This window comes from Panthera uncia, chromosome A2 (assembly GCF_023721935.1).
Source record: "Panthera uncia isolate 11264 chromosome A2, Puncia_PCG_1.0, whole genome shotgun sequence".
In the NCBI taxonomy this organism is placed as follows: Eukaryota; Metazoa; Chordata; class Mammalia; order Carnivora; family Felidae; genus Panthera; species Panthera uncia.
The window spans coordinates 140,309,877-140,322,945 of NC_064816.1; the positions used below are offsets into that span (position 1 = coordinate 140,309,877).

Sequence of the window (13,069 nt, forward strand, 5' to 3'; positions counted from 1 at the left end):
TCCTCCTGTGTGGCACCCACATCTTCCTCCCATGCTCTGTCAGAGGTGAAACAGTGTGTTCCCTGTCTCCTTAAACGGATTTGTCACTTTGGAGTTCAGTGCACTTTGTTGCTTTATAACCTCAGCTCTTTGATGGGCTCAAGAAAAGTTAAGGTTTTATAGATTACTTGGCTGTTGTTAGGATTGGAGCTTTTCTTGCAGCTTCCTTACAGAGAAGCAGAACTGTAAAACTGGTGGTTTTTCAAAAATGTTTTGGCTCTAAAATCCTTGGTTTAATTAAGTCTTGTAAGGAGGCCCAATATATTAAATAGGCAGAAGAGCATTGAGCTCAGCTGGAGCCTTCCCCCATGCCTTCCCCAACCATTGCCCTCCACTCAAAACACGGAAGGATTTCTGTAAGGCACAGTTTGAAAATCACTGGCCTTAGCAATTCCTGATATATTTTCTCAATGTCAGATATAAAAACTTAATTTCCCTGACCAGTAGTTTGGCCAGCCTTGCTCATCCCCTGCTTTCTCTTTAATACAGGTGCTTATGGAAACCCTGGGTGCGCTGGGGGCACAGTGCCGATGGGCAGCCTGCAACATCTATTCCACTCTCAATGAAGTGGCTGCTGCTCTAGCAGAAAGTGGTAAGATTGGTTTTGCTTGTATTCTGTGTCTTTGGCTAAAGTAAGTCTCTGAAAAGTTCCACGGGTTCAATATAAACCTTTAAGGAAGTTAAACATTAAAGTTGCTGTCTTGGGGGAAATGGATGCCTATTCTTGATAAGTTTGCTCTCCTGGGCTTCTCTTGTTAAATATGATGAAGGTAACTCTGTTGTTTTACAGTTGGCAAATATCTTCTTATGTCTAATATTCCCTTATTAGTTAATTCTTTGCCTTGACTTGCTCATATTAGAACACTAGTGAACACTACTCGTTGTCTGAAGCAATATGGATTAGAAAAGAAAGTGCTTCAGGCATAGTTTTGTGGTCCTGCTGGTTTTTTCAGAAGTTTGCCCTGATTTAATGTTTGGTGTTTCTGCTTCAGAAGCAGTAAAAAGGACTTGACCTGGCAGATTAATATTTGATCACAGTGGCTCCTGACACAGGAAGGACGAAAGAAATGGAGAAATTTGGACTTTGCCAGTTTCTTGCCTTCGCTCTGTGACAGCATAGCACAGATCAGAGTACCAAATGCTTGTGGCTCCAGAGCTCTTGAGAAATGCTTAGAAAGCTCTGTAATGCATGCATGTCTCTCCTGCTAGCACTTTAGTATTTCATTTGTTCTTTCATTTATATTCATTCATTTATACAATTTTTACTAATGTACAAAATATGTATATAAATGTGCAGAGATATTAAATATATAGCCCAATGATTTGTACATAAGCATTCTTTTTTTTCTCTTCAACAAATACTTAGTGACCTACTCTAAGAGATATAAGGACAAATGAGACTATGTCTTTGCCCTAAGAATCTTATATTGTGGTTGAGAAGAAAAGACACATATACAAGTAATGATAATACAAGGGTATATATGGTAAATGCCACAACAGATCAGAAATCTACATTCAGTGCACAAGCAAGTGGCTTGTAAAAGTTCAGATTCCATGAGCGATCACTTGGAGCTGAGTTAATCAGGCTTTGTTAGAAACATGACACTTAACTGGGCTATGACAACATTTTAGCAGACGGAGAAGAGTGTAAGGGTTTTCCTGATGAAGAAGACGGGATGACTAAAGTTTAGATGCAGGAAAGATCGAAGTGTGGTTGGGAAATGGTGAGACTTCCAGTTTGACTGGATCCAGAAGTACTTACTTCTTGTCTCTTCTTTTTTCCCTTAAGTCATATTTTTAGCATCCATCATACTCTTGTCCCTCTTGTTTGTCCTCTTTTGTATATTAAGAGCAAAATGAGGGGCGCCTGGGTGGCGCAGTCGGTTAAGCGTCCGACTTCAGCCAGGTCACGATCTCGCGGTCCGTGAGTTCGAGCCCCGCGTCAGGCTCTGGGCTGATGGCTCGGAGCCTGGAGCCTGTTTCCGATTCTGTGTCTCCCTCTCTCTCTGTCCCTCCCCCGTTCATGCTCTGTCTCTCTCTGTCCCAAAAATAAATTAAAAAAAAAAAAAAAAAAAAAAGAGCAAAATGACCACCAGAGACAAAGGAGTGGATGAAGGGGCTGAAGACCATGTTAATCAGTGAAGAAAGTCAAGCCAAGGAGTAGAGCAGAATGAGAGAGTTTGGAAATGGGGAAAACCAACATCTTGTTGTCAAAATTTAGACGCAGCCCTTTTTTCAGGCTTTAATAGTTTCTCTTTGTTCCCCTTTGTCAGGATTTCCTGTCTTTGCCTGGAAAGGAGAATCAGAAGATGACTTTTGGTGGTGCATTGATAGATGTGTGAATGTGGAGGGTTGGCAGCCAAACATGGTGAGTTAGATTTCTGCTAGCACAATTCCTGAGGGATCTGGTGGGGACAGAGTAGGGGGCCCTGGCAGGGGAGAGGGTGTCTCAACAGGAAGGAAGGAAAATGCTTCCTTTTCTATCTGATGTACCTGTGCTTCCAGCACAACTGTGGGCTTATGTTTAGGGTACCCCGAGAATATTGAACTTAGCCTCAAAGTGCTATAATTGTTGGTGCTGATCTTAGAAGCATTTATATTCATCAGCAACATTAAAATACTGCTCAGGGTTCACACGTGGCTGTTTCAAAAGCAAGGTTAATGAGTTACCATCCCCTTCTACTGCTTACCTCCCGTCCAACAACAGTAATCCAAATGTGCACACACATACACACACACACACACACACACACACACACACACACACACAGCTCCTGTGGTGCTTAGCGTTTCTCTAGAGTTACATGCTGAATTTATAGTAAACCTGAAGAGATCCCAAGTTCAAATTTCTTCTCTTTATTCTGTACTTGAAGAAAAATGACTAGGCACAGAGAAGCTTGGGGTTATTTCGCTTCATGTTATTTGTGTTTCATTTTTGAAAAGATCAGGTTCTTGAAGGCTTATAGCACATTAGATTTCACTGAGAAGCAAAAAGCTGCACAAAATACGAGGCACTCCTACTTCATAAGCACTTCTGTGTATGAAAGAGAGGAGAAATTAGGGACTCAACTGGAAAAAGAAGCCTTGATGCTCTACTCCAACTATTGCTTGCGAATTGCAGAGCAGGCCTCACTTGGTGCGCAAGGAGAGGAGCATCCTCTTTCTGGATTCTGGAGCCAGGTTACATTGCACCGTGTGCTGGTGTGAGGAAGCTGGGTTAATAGCCTGCTTAAAGGGAGGGAGGAATCAGCTGTGAGATGAGTCAGCTCATTCCCACAGAGTTAACTGGGACTGGAAGGAGTTTGATTGACAGACCGAAAGGAGACACGCCAGAGGGTTTCTATGGGGAATAAAGCATTAATTTTAGAGTGGAGAATTTAGGGAGGACACAGGATTGCAACCAGAGAGCATTTACAGACTATAGGGCCAGGACAAACTGCCGGAAAAACTGATGAAGAAACTAAGCAAGGATAAAAACCATTGTCACTCCAGCAAATAGAGCCCATTCCTCTAGGGATCCTATCGAGATCTAGTACTTTTACTTGCTTTCCAACCTCAGGAAGATTCCCTGGTGGCAAGAATTTTCTGCAATAGAATACCATGGTGAGAATTAGGGGCTACCTTCATTAAATAAATCTGAGGGATAGCAACCACCTGCCTGTATTAGATCCCTCTGTTAAAAGAAAAGTGGACCAGAATAGTGGGACTTAAGACCCAGAGTTTCCAGTTGCTCAGGCTCTTATGCCTCTGGTCTTTTATGTGGGTAGGGGTCCGAAACCCTGTTCTGAGGGTTTCTACTGGGAGAAAATGGAGCATTAACTTTTAGAATGAAGCGAATGTATTTTAATGAGAGTCTTGCCTTGGATCCCTGCTCTCAAACAAACTTTAGTTAAGTCAGAGAAACAAGATGGGGAGCAAGCCTAGAAGCACAAAAAGAGCTTAGGTGCTCGACATGAGGTGGGGGAATTGGTGTACCCAGGAGTCCAGGGTGGCACTGGGGGCACTTGTGGTAGAGTTGATATTTGATGAGACTCCACAATGGGTGCATGCCAGTAGGGGGCAACGCAGTTCTGTGAGGACTTCACGGGGATAACGATTTGGAAAGTCCTGCTAAGCCTTTCTGACAGCTCGGTGAAGGGCTGAATGAAGTGCCACAGCCTAGTGCCTAAGAGCGTTCTAAGCTGGTCTTTCTTTAGCTTATTTATAATTCAAAAACTTTCCTCTGCCGATTAAAGCTCCAGTGGGCACGGCATTGTGTTTATCTTTAATCCCAACCTGAAATGGTGATGAGCTGTTCAGAGGCATGCTTGCACACCTACATGCTGCACAGTTCCCAAGTTATTTTTAATTTGGTTTATAAAGAGTGTGAGGTTTCGCTAGGCAAAACCCTTCCGTGCTGCCTGATATCTTGGGGAGGATAGTGCCTATGCTTTGGGAGAAGTGAAGGATTAACGAATACAGTCTTCTAAGCCATTGTTCTGGGAGGGAGACTAATTATCTGGCTTTATTTAAACTAAGCTTTGACTGACTGTAATTGAAGTCCTGAATGTAACTGGTAGAAACATACCGATATCAAGGTCAGGCTTTCTAAATATCTACAGTGCATTTAAGAACTAGTTGTCGGGGCGCCTGGGTGGCTCAGTCGGTTAAGCATCCGACTTCGGCTCAGGTCATGATCTCGCGGTCCGTGAGTTCGAGCCCCGCGTCAGGCTCTGTGCTGACAGCTCAGAGCCTGGAGCCTGTTTCAGATTCTGTGTCTCCGTCTCTCTCTGACCCTCCCTCGTTCATGCTGTCTCTCCCTGTCTCAAAAATAAATAAACGTTAAAAAAAAAATTAAAAAAAAAAAAAGAACTAGTTGTCCAGATAACCACTTCAGCTCTTAGTTCATAAGAAAATCCTCCTTGTGTTGCTGTGTATTTTGATACAGTAGATGTATTGTGTGGGAAGGTCATTTGGCTGTGAGAATTACAGTGACCTTTTACCCTTCATTGCCTTTTACTTCAGGGTAATGACTGGTCATTATATTGGTTTTAAGTTACTTTGCATAACCCTATGGGAAATTTGAAATATCTGTAAATTGGCAGAAATTGGGATGAAAGACCCAGAGCAACACCGGAAACCCTGAGCCTTCAGCAAAATAAATGATATTGTTGATGCTTATTATTGCAGATATTGGATGATGGAGGGGATCTTACTCACTGGATTTATAAGAAGTATCCTAATATGTTCAAAAAAATCAAGGGCATAGTGGAGGAGAGTGTCACTGGAGTCCACAGGTAAGATTTGACATGGGCATACCTGGTTTTATGCAGCCTAGGTATATACTCTGATAATCACACACCTGTAGAGTACATTATGTTAAAAATTGGAACCTGCTATGAGGTGATGAGATCTGAGTCTGAACACTTGTTTTTTTAATTAACAATGCAAATAACAAACCTAAAATTGGGAGTGGGGGACAGGTAAGGCAACAAGTGTGGTCCTCATGTTTTCTAGTCATTGTAATGCAACGACTGCTTGTCCTTTTTAGATGAATTCGTTTTTTCCATAGATGTTGATTTAACTTGTACAACGAGCCAGGAACTTCTCTAGGAACTGTGCTAGGGATCTAGCAGTGGGCAAAATAGACAAAAACCTGGGTCCTCATAGAGCTTACATTTTGACTTAGAGAACAAGGATTTAGGGTTCTGTTTCTCAAATGAGCAGTAATTTTCTGAGTAACATTGAAACCGTTTCCATTTACTGTTATTCACTCAACAAGAACTGAAAGTATGAAATGAAAGTTTTAGGGAAGTGAATTCTGATTAAGCGACTGTCTCTGCTTCAATATATTGTGATCTTTTTTAACATACCAGACCTTCAGGCTCTTAGAAAGGGATGAATTTTGAATAAACACCTGTTTCTAATTTTTAGTTGCTACAACTTAAAATGAAACTTATATATAGGTATACATATTTATAGATATTTGTATTGAGATGATAAAATCGAGACTATTTGAAAGTTAAAATTGTTGCATTAGAGTAGTGGGATTAAACAGTACTTAAAGTTACTCTTTATATAACTTAAAGGGGGAAGTAAAAGTAAGCAATATATTTTTTTAATGTTTATTTCCTTATTTTGAGAGACAGCACGCGTACAAGCGTGAGCAGGGGAGGGGCAGAGAGAGGGAATCCCAAGCAGGCTCAGTGCAGAACCCAAAGCCGGGCTCCATCTCACGAACCGGAAGATCATGACCTGAGCCATGACCTGAGCCAAAATCAAGAGTCAGATGCTTAATCAACTGAGCCACCCAGGTGCCCCAATAAGCAATTTAAAATTTTACATTTTAATACTTGAAATTTAGAGGTGGGTCAAAGATTTTCCTCACATGCCTTGTGACTAAGATCTTTATTTCTAAGCTGTGTACAGACTCTAGAAAGGTAGTCTTTATTTCTCTATGTGCACCTAATGGAATGAAGCTAGTGTCTCATGCTCTGATGCCTACCCAATCAACATATTTCTGTAATTTGTTACGAGACTGGCAGTAGATTGCATTATCTCACTGTTTTGTGTTCTTCTTGATGTCCCTCATCCTCAGGCTGTACCAGCTATCTAAGGCCGGGAAGCTGTGTGTTCCAGCCATGAATGTCAATGACTCTGTCACCAAACAGAAATTTGACAACCTCTACTGTTGCCGTGAATCCATTCTAGATGGGTAATGTTTTATTATCTTTGGAATGAACTTGAGTTGTTGAATTGAGGTTCTCAGTTTTTTGGTTTTGGTTATTTCTGGAAATGATTCATGTAGCACCTCTGGATCTATCACCATCTAATACTTGATATTTTATAACCCAGATCTACCATTGCTATCCCCATTACAAGCACATCTATTGTACTTAAAAAGTCAAACTGGCCTCTATTCATTGGTGCAAAGTTTGTGACCCTATCAGTCCTGCAAGACAGTAACTAAAGTCCTAAACAGCTGAATATCTTTGATGATTTGGGAAAAGGTTCCTAGTGTTCCTATTTTAGGTCACATTACCAGTTTTTAAACTCCAACTAGCATGGGGCACCTGGGTGGCTGAGGCGGTTAAGGGTCTGACTTTAGCTCAGGTCATGATCTCGTGGCTCGGCTTGTGAGTTAAGTCCTGCCTGAGGCTCTGTGCTGACAGCTCAGAGCCTGGAGCCTGCTTCAGATTCTGTGTCTCCCTCTCTCTCTGCCCCTTCCCTGCTCATGGTCTGTCTTTCTCTCTCTCAAAAATAAACAAACTTAAAAAAAATGTAAACCCCAACTAGCATATAATTCTCTGGCCATCTGAAAAATTGTGTTGAGCAAAGAGTCCATCCCAGAAACATTTCAAGTTTTTCAAATCTATAAGGACTGCAAACCTGACAAAATTTACTTGGATATATTCCAGATACTGTACTGTGTTCTTCCAATACCTAGTTTCTGTTTCTACACTTGTGTCCAGATACGCCTTCATCCTTGTTCAGAAGACTCAGTAATTCCCTATGTAAAACTATTATGTTGGTTTAGAATATTGCCAAGCCAAATGGTTTCCATCATGTTTAGGTTAATGGAAAAGCTAAGAAAGGCCCTATGGGCCACATTACTAACCAGTCCGGGACCCTAGGCAGTTTGCAACACCACCGGCATTAGAACCAGAAGGACTGGCTTGGTTTGATTATTGGCTCTATCATTTAGGTCTTGGACTAGTTATTTAACCTCTCTGTGCCTAGTCCCTCATCTGTAAAATGGTGACAGTAAGATCTACATCATAGAGTTATTATGAGGATTAAAGGAGATAAGGTATGAACCTGGTGTTCAATGTTAGTTCCCTTGCCCTTCTTTCTAGAACACTGTACATTAAGTTTTAGGATTCAGTTGATCTTAGGGGAAGCTTTTTGCTTTCAGATCTTTTTGGGGAGAGGTGGGGGAGATATTCAATGCAAATTCAATTTCTTGGTAATTATTACTTCTATAGAGTCAATAGTATTATCACATAGACTGGACATTTAAGTAAACTATCAATCCATCTATCAGTTTATAGACTGTCCCTTGTTCTGGCTACGTAGAAGTGTTAATAGCTTGTATGAATAGCTTTGCACCTGATATTCCTTTGGGAAGAGAGGCAGAAAAGCTTGAGGGTAAAGCAAAGGAAGCTCATAAATATGATCTGTTGGTTTTCTTTGCTGTGATAGCCATTCCAGGACCATTCTTCTAAACCATGACTTTTGACTATGGTAGTAGCCCAGCCAGACTTACTCTCTTCACTAAACAAGAATTGCCTCTGTACCTAATTGATGTTTTTTAAATTTAATTAACTAGCTAATATTAACATACACTGTTCTATTAGTTTCAGGTGTATAATATAGTGATTCAGCAATAAGTGCAGTCCTTAATCCCCATCACCTATTTCACCTATCTTCCCACCCACCTCTCCTCTGGTAGCCATCAGCTTCTTCTCTATAGTTAAGAGTCTGTTTCTTTAAAAAAACAAATAAAGTAAAGTCTGGTTTTGGCTTCTCTCTTTTCCTTTGCTCATTTGTTTTGTTTCTTAAATTCTACATATAAGTGAAATCATATGGCATTTGTCTTTTCCTGACTGACTTATTCCACTTAGCACTATACTCTTTAGCTCCATTGGTATTGTTGAAAATGGTAAGATTGCATTCTTCTTTATGGCTGAATAATATTTTATATTTATTGAGTTTTACTGTGGCTCGTGGAGTTGTACTAGTTCCTATGGAGTGGAGTTGTCAAATCATTAAAAAGACAGAATTCCTACTCTGCCTTTAGGGCATTTATGGACTGTTGTCTACAGGAAAGGAAAACAGATAAGTGAATAGAAAGAGTCACAAATATTTGTAGGAACTATCTCAGAATAGTCTGGTTTTAGTTGAAAACTTTCTTCTGCCTAGTGAGGGATTCCTAGAGAAAGGAGACCAGCTGAATCTAAAGAGAAACCAGAAACTGCTCCTACAAGTTCTTCCAAGAGGCTCTAAAACCAATACGGACACTATTCTAGCTTCATAGAGAATCAGAGACAAAGAAGTAGAACATGTTTGAGAAAGAAGCAGCCCCAGAAAACTCTCTCATGTAGTTGGTATTGGTGTGTTCAAAGCTCTTCGCCATCTAGTTGCTGATTACCTTCTGTGTTGAATTAATGAGGGACCTATTGGCCATTCTTTTTTTTTTTTAAGTTTATTTATTTATTTTGAGAGAGACAGAGAGAGAGACAGAGAGAAAGAGAGAGAGAGAAAATGAATGGGCGGGGGAGAAGCAGAGAGAGAATCTGAAGCAGGCTCCATGCTCAATGTGGAACCTGACAAGGGGCTTAATCTCACAACCTGGGATCTTGACCTGAGCCGAAATCAAGAGTTGGATGCTCAACTGACTGAGCCACCCAGGTGCCCCATGGCCATTCTGATACTACTAAATGTAGCACTCGTTTATCAGTATTATCTCTTACGTTCAATAAGCTAGAACAATGTTTCCATTAAGCTAGAACTTTGTCTCCTAAATAAAAAATGTTATTTTTATTTTCTTCTATCTTTTATTTCCAAAAATTATATAATAAATGTATAATAAATATATATAAATAAATTATATAAATAAATAAACTTTTTGTTTAAAAGTTACTTTGTAATCTATAGTTTCCTCCTTGCTGCACCACTCCCAAAACAAGAGGAAAAAATTAAAAAAAAAAAAAAAAAACCTCACATATAGATGGATCAGATAGCATGGAGTAAGAGACTACCTGTTTTACCCACCTTTCTTTTTAATCATTAGATAGTACAGAAACCAGGCTTCCTTTCAAAATGGAACAAACAAACATGAAAACAGAGGGACCCTATCTAATCTCAAAGGAGAAATGAGAGATACTACTGATTTAATGGTTTTTCTTCCCCCAGACTTAAAAGGACAACAGACATGATGTTTGGTGGAAAGCAGGTGGTTGTCTGTGGCTATGGAGAGGTAAAGCTTAACCTTTCGCTTATTGGATGTATAAAATGTTATTTTGGTGAAATATACTAGACTTTTTCATTTAATGGATGTGAGAAACATCCATTCACTCACCACTCTAGGTGGGAAAAATGTAACTTTAGAGGCCCTCTGGTCAAAGTACAATCGTTCTTTTTCCCTTTGCATTTTTGCCATTTTTCTTAAGTTGATTTTCTGATTTATTCCAGTGCACTGTTTGTGATGTTCTCTTAGCTTGTGTTTTGATTATAAATCGTGAGTGTGGGTGTTCTTATGTACATGCATGTGCTAAACAGGGGCTAGGGGTTTGTTTATGAACTGCATTCATTTGTTTGTTTTTTCTTATTTTTTCCCCAAACATGAATCTATTCAGTGAAATTCCTTCTGGGGGTGGAAAATGAGGTACAGTTTACCAGAAGCTTCAAGATGTTGTTTTCTCACTGACTTTCCTTATTATGTGTCCTTTCTCCCCTCTTCAGGTGGGGAAGGGGTGCTGTGCTGCTCTAAAAGCCATGGGCTCTATTGTGTATGTAACTGAGATTGACCCCATCTGTGCTCTTCAAGCCTGGTAAGCACGCAAAAGGAAACTTGCTTTTTTCTCTGTGCCACCATCTGATGTGGGATCTTGTAACTGTCACCAAAGAATGGCCTGGTTGATGCCACATTTTATCTTAGAGGGGCCCAGATCCTGAGAGATGCTGCAGTTAAATGTGAGCTCCTCTCTTTCAAAGATCAAGGAGCTCTGCTCCGAGACAGCAGAGACTATAAGAGAAGCTAAAATTTAGAATTCCTGTGGAAATAATAAGGGGATGCCTTGAGCCAGAGAACAAGTAGTTCCTTCCTTTACCCATGTATAATTCTTCTCCCTTTTTTAAAATGGTTATTTTATTTTTGAGAGAGAGAGAGAGAGAGAGAGAGAACAAGAATGGTGGGGAGGGGCAGAGAGAGAGGGAGACCCAGAATCTGAGCTCCATGCCCTGGATTGTCAGCACAGAGCCCGACGTGGGACTTGAAGCCATGAACCACGAGATCATGACCTGAGCTGATGTTGGACGCTTAATCTACTGAGCCACCCAGGCACCTCCGTCTCCTTTTTTTTTAAGTAAACTCTACGCCCAGCATGGGACTTGAACTCATGACCCCAGAACAAGAGTTGCATGCTCCACCAACTGAGCCAGACAGGCCCCCCAACTCTTCTTCCTTTGAAAAAAAGGATGATCAAAAAAGAAATAAGTTGAACACTTACTATGTTCTGAAAAGAACACTTCTGTGATATCCTTCCCCTAAATGTATAACCTGAATCTCATCAGGAGGAAACATCAGACAAATCCAAATAAAATCTGCTGTCTCTGAGTGAAGGGAGTATAGGAGTTTGTACTATTCTTGTAATTCTTAAGTTTGAAATTATTGCAAAATCTAAGGTTAAAAAATTGTTCTTGTCTCATCCATAAAATGTGGCTAATGATACCTACCTTAAAGAGTTGCGAAAGTCCAGTAAAACAATTATATAATTATTACATATGATTATACATTATATAATAAATATATAATTCCATAGAGTGTTGAGCTGCTGTCACATAAGAAATGCTTGCTAAATAGTAGATATTATTAAAATGGCCTCTTGCCATCCTCATCAGGACGAAAATACTACTGTCCCTGAAAACTACTACAGAGCTCCATTGTCTGTAGCCTCCATAACCCACCCAATCTTTACCATTAATCCTCCATAGGAAGGCACCCAGGATAGAATAAGGCATGACATAAAGATTTTGTTATACCCATTTTCCCCTCTCTTTCTACTCCTCACACATCCTAGCCATGAACCACAAATTTCCCCGACAGAGTTGTCGGCCTTCTCTGAGCCAGGGTTCATTAACATGTTTTCATATTGATTGAGACACTGATTCAAATTATCTTATAGACATGAACTGATCACTTACTGTATAATAGGTACTGTGCTCTGTGCTTAGGGTGAATAAGAAGAATATGTGAATGAGGCAAGTTCCCTGCTTTTAGAGGCACGCAAATAACCACTGTGAATGGAATAAGTGCTATGATGGGGGTAAACAGCATGTGCTTCTGTAGGAGCCAAGAGAGAAATATCTAACTAAATAACAAAGAGGCAGGGTAGAAAGAGATGTTAATAGAGCTGAGTCTTGAAAGTTGAGTCAGTGATTTCTTAGTCTGGAAGTAAATTCCAGACACAAGGAACATGTCACAAGGAGCATAGTCACTGAGGACGGAGAGAACAGGGCGTATTTAAGAGATGGAAATTGCAGGAGTGGTAATATCTGAGGTAGGAATCATATGTGAATATACTCCTATATCTGCATAAGTTTTAGGTGTTATCCTGAGAACAGGCATTCTCACTGAAGTATTTTAAGCAAGGAAGTGACATGATCTAAATTGCATTTAGGAAAATTACTCTGCAAAATAAATGAGACATAAACCTAGAGATGATGAGGTCAGGCCAGGAGCTACTATAGGAATCCAGGTAAGAAGTAATAAGACCTGAACATAAGCAAGACCAGCATATATGGAGAGGAAGGGACCAATTCAAGAGATTATAAGGAATTAAGGGAAAACAACAATTCGGGAGAAGCAGTAGGCTAGGACATTCTAGTTTATTTGGCTCATACAGTTGGCTGAACAGTAATGCTGTAGATCAAGATAGAAAATTAAAAAAAAGAGACAGTAGATTTTGAGAGTACAGAAAAGATAATGAGTTTTTTCAAACCCAATAAATTTGAGATTCTTATGGGACATCCAGGAGAAGCTATCTAGTAGGTCATTTGATCCATGGCTCTGAAGCTTCAGAGAGATCTAACCTAAAGGTATATTTGTGCAGATCAGCCACCAAGAGGAATCATTTGCAGCCAAGGGAAGGGTATGGACAAATACTGAGAGAATAGAGAAAAGAGTCAAGGGCAGAACTCTACAGAGTGTCAACATTTAAAGATTAAGATTGAAAAGGGCTATTCAGAAAGGTAGAAGGAAAACCAGGAAAGAACAGTTTCATGGACTCCAAGGAGTATAGTTTTAAAAATAGGTAAATAATGTTTGATG

The 13,069-nt window shown here is 40.1% G+C and overlaps 1 protein-coding gene across 2 annotated transcripts in view; it reads left to right on the top strand.

Moving 5' to 3' along the window:
* AHCYL2 (adenosylhomocysteinase like 2) overlaps nt 1-13,069 on the top strand; it is a 167,465-nt gene that overhangs the window by 139,961 nt on the left and 14,435 nt on the right. For both annotated transcript variants that reach the window (XM_049641827.1, XM_049641828.1), the window contains exons 5-10: nt 529-631; nt 2,313-2,407; nt 5,209-5,315; nt 6,617-6,733; nt 9,934-9,997; nt 10,483-10,571. In XM_049641827.1, the coding sequence (XP_049497784.1) occupies nt 529-631; nt 2,313-2,407; nt 5,209-5,315; nt 6,617-6,733; nt 9,934-9,997; nt 10,483-10,571 (575 nt within the window). The remainder of the gene's footprint in view (nt 1-528; nt 632-2,312; nt 2,408-5,208; nt 5,316-6,616; nt 6,734-9,933; nt 9,998-10,482; nt 10,572-13,069) is intronic.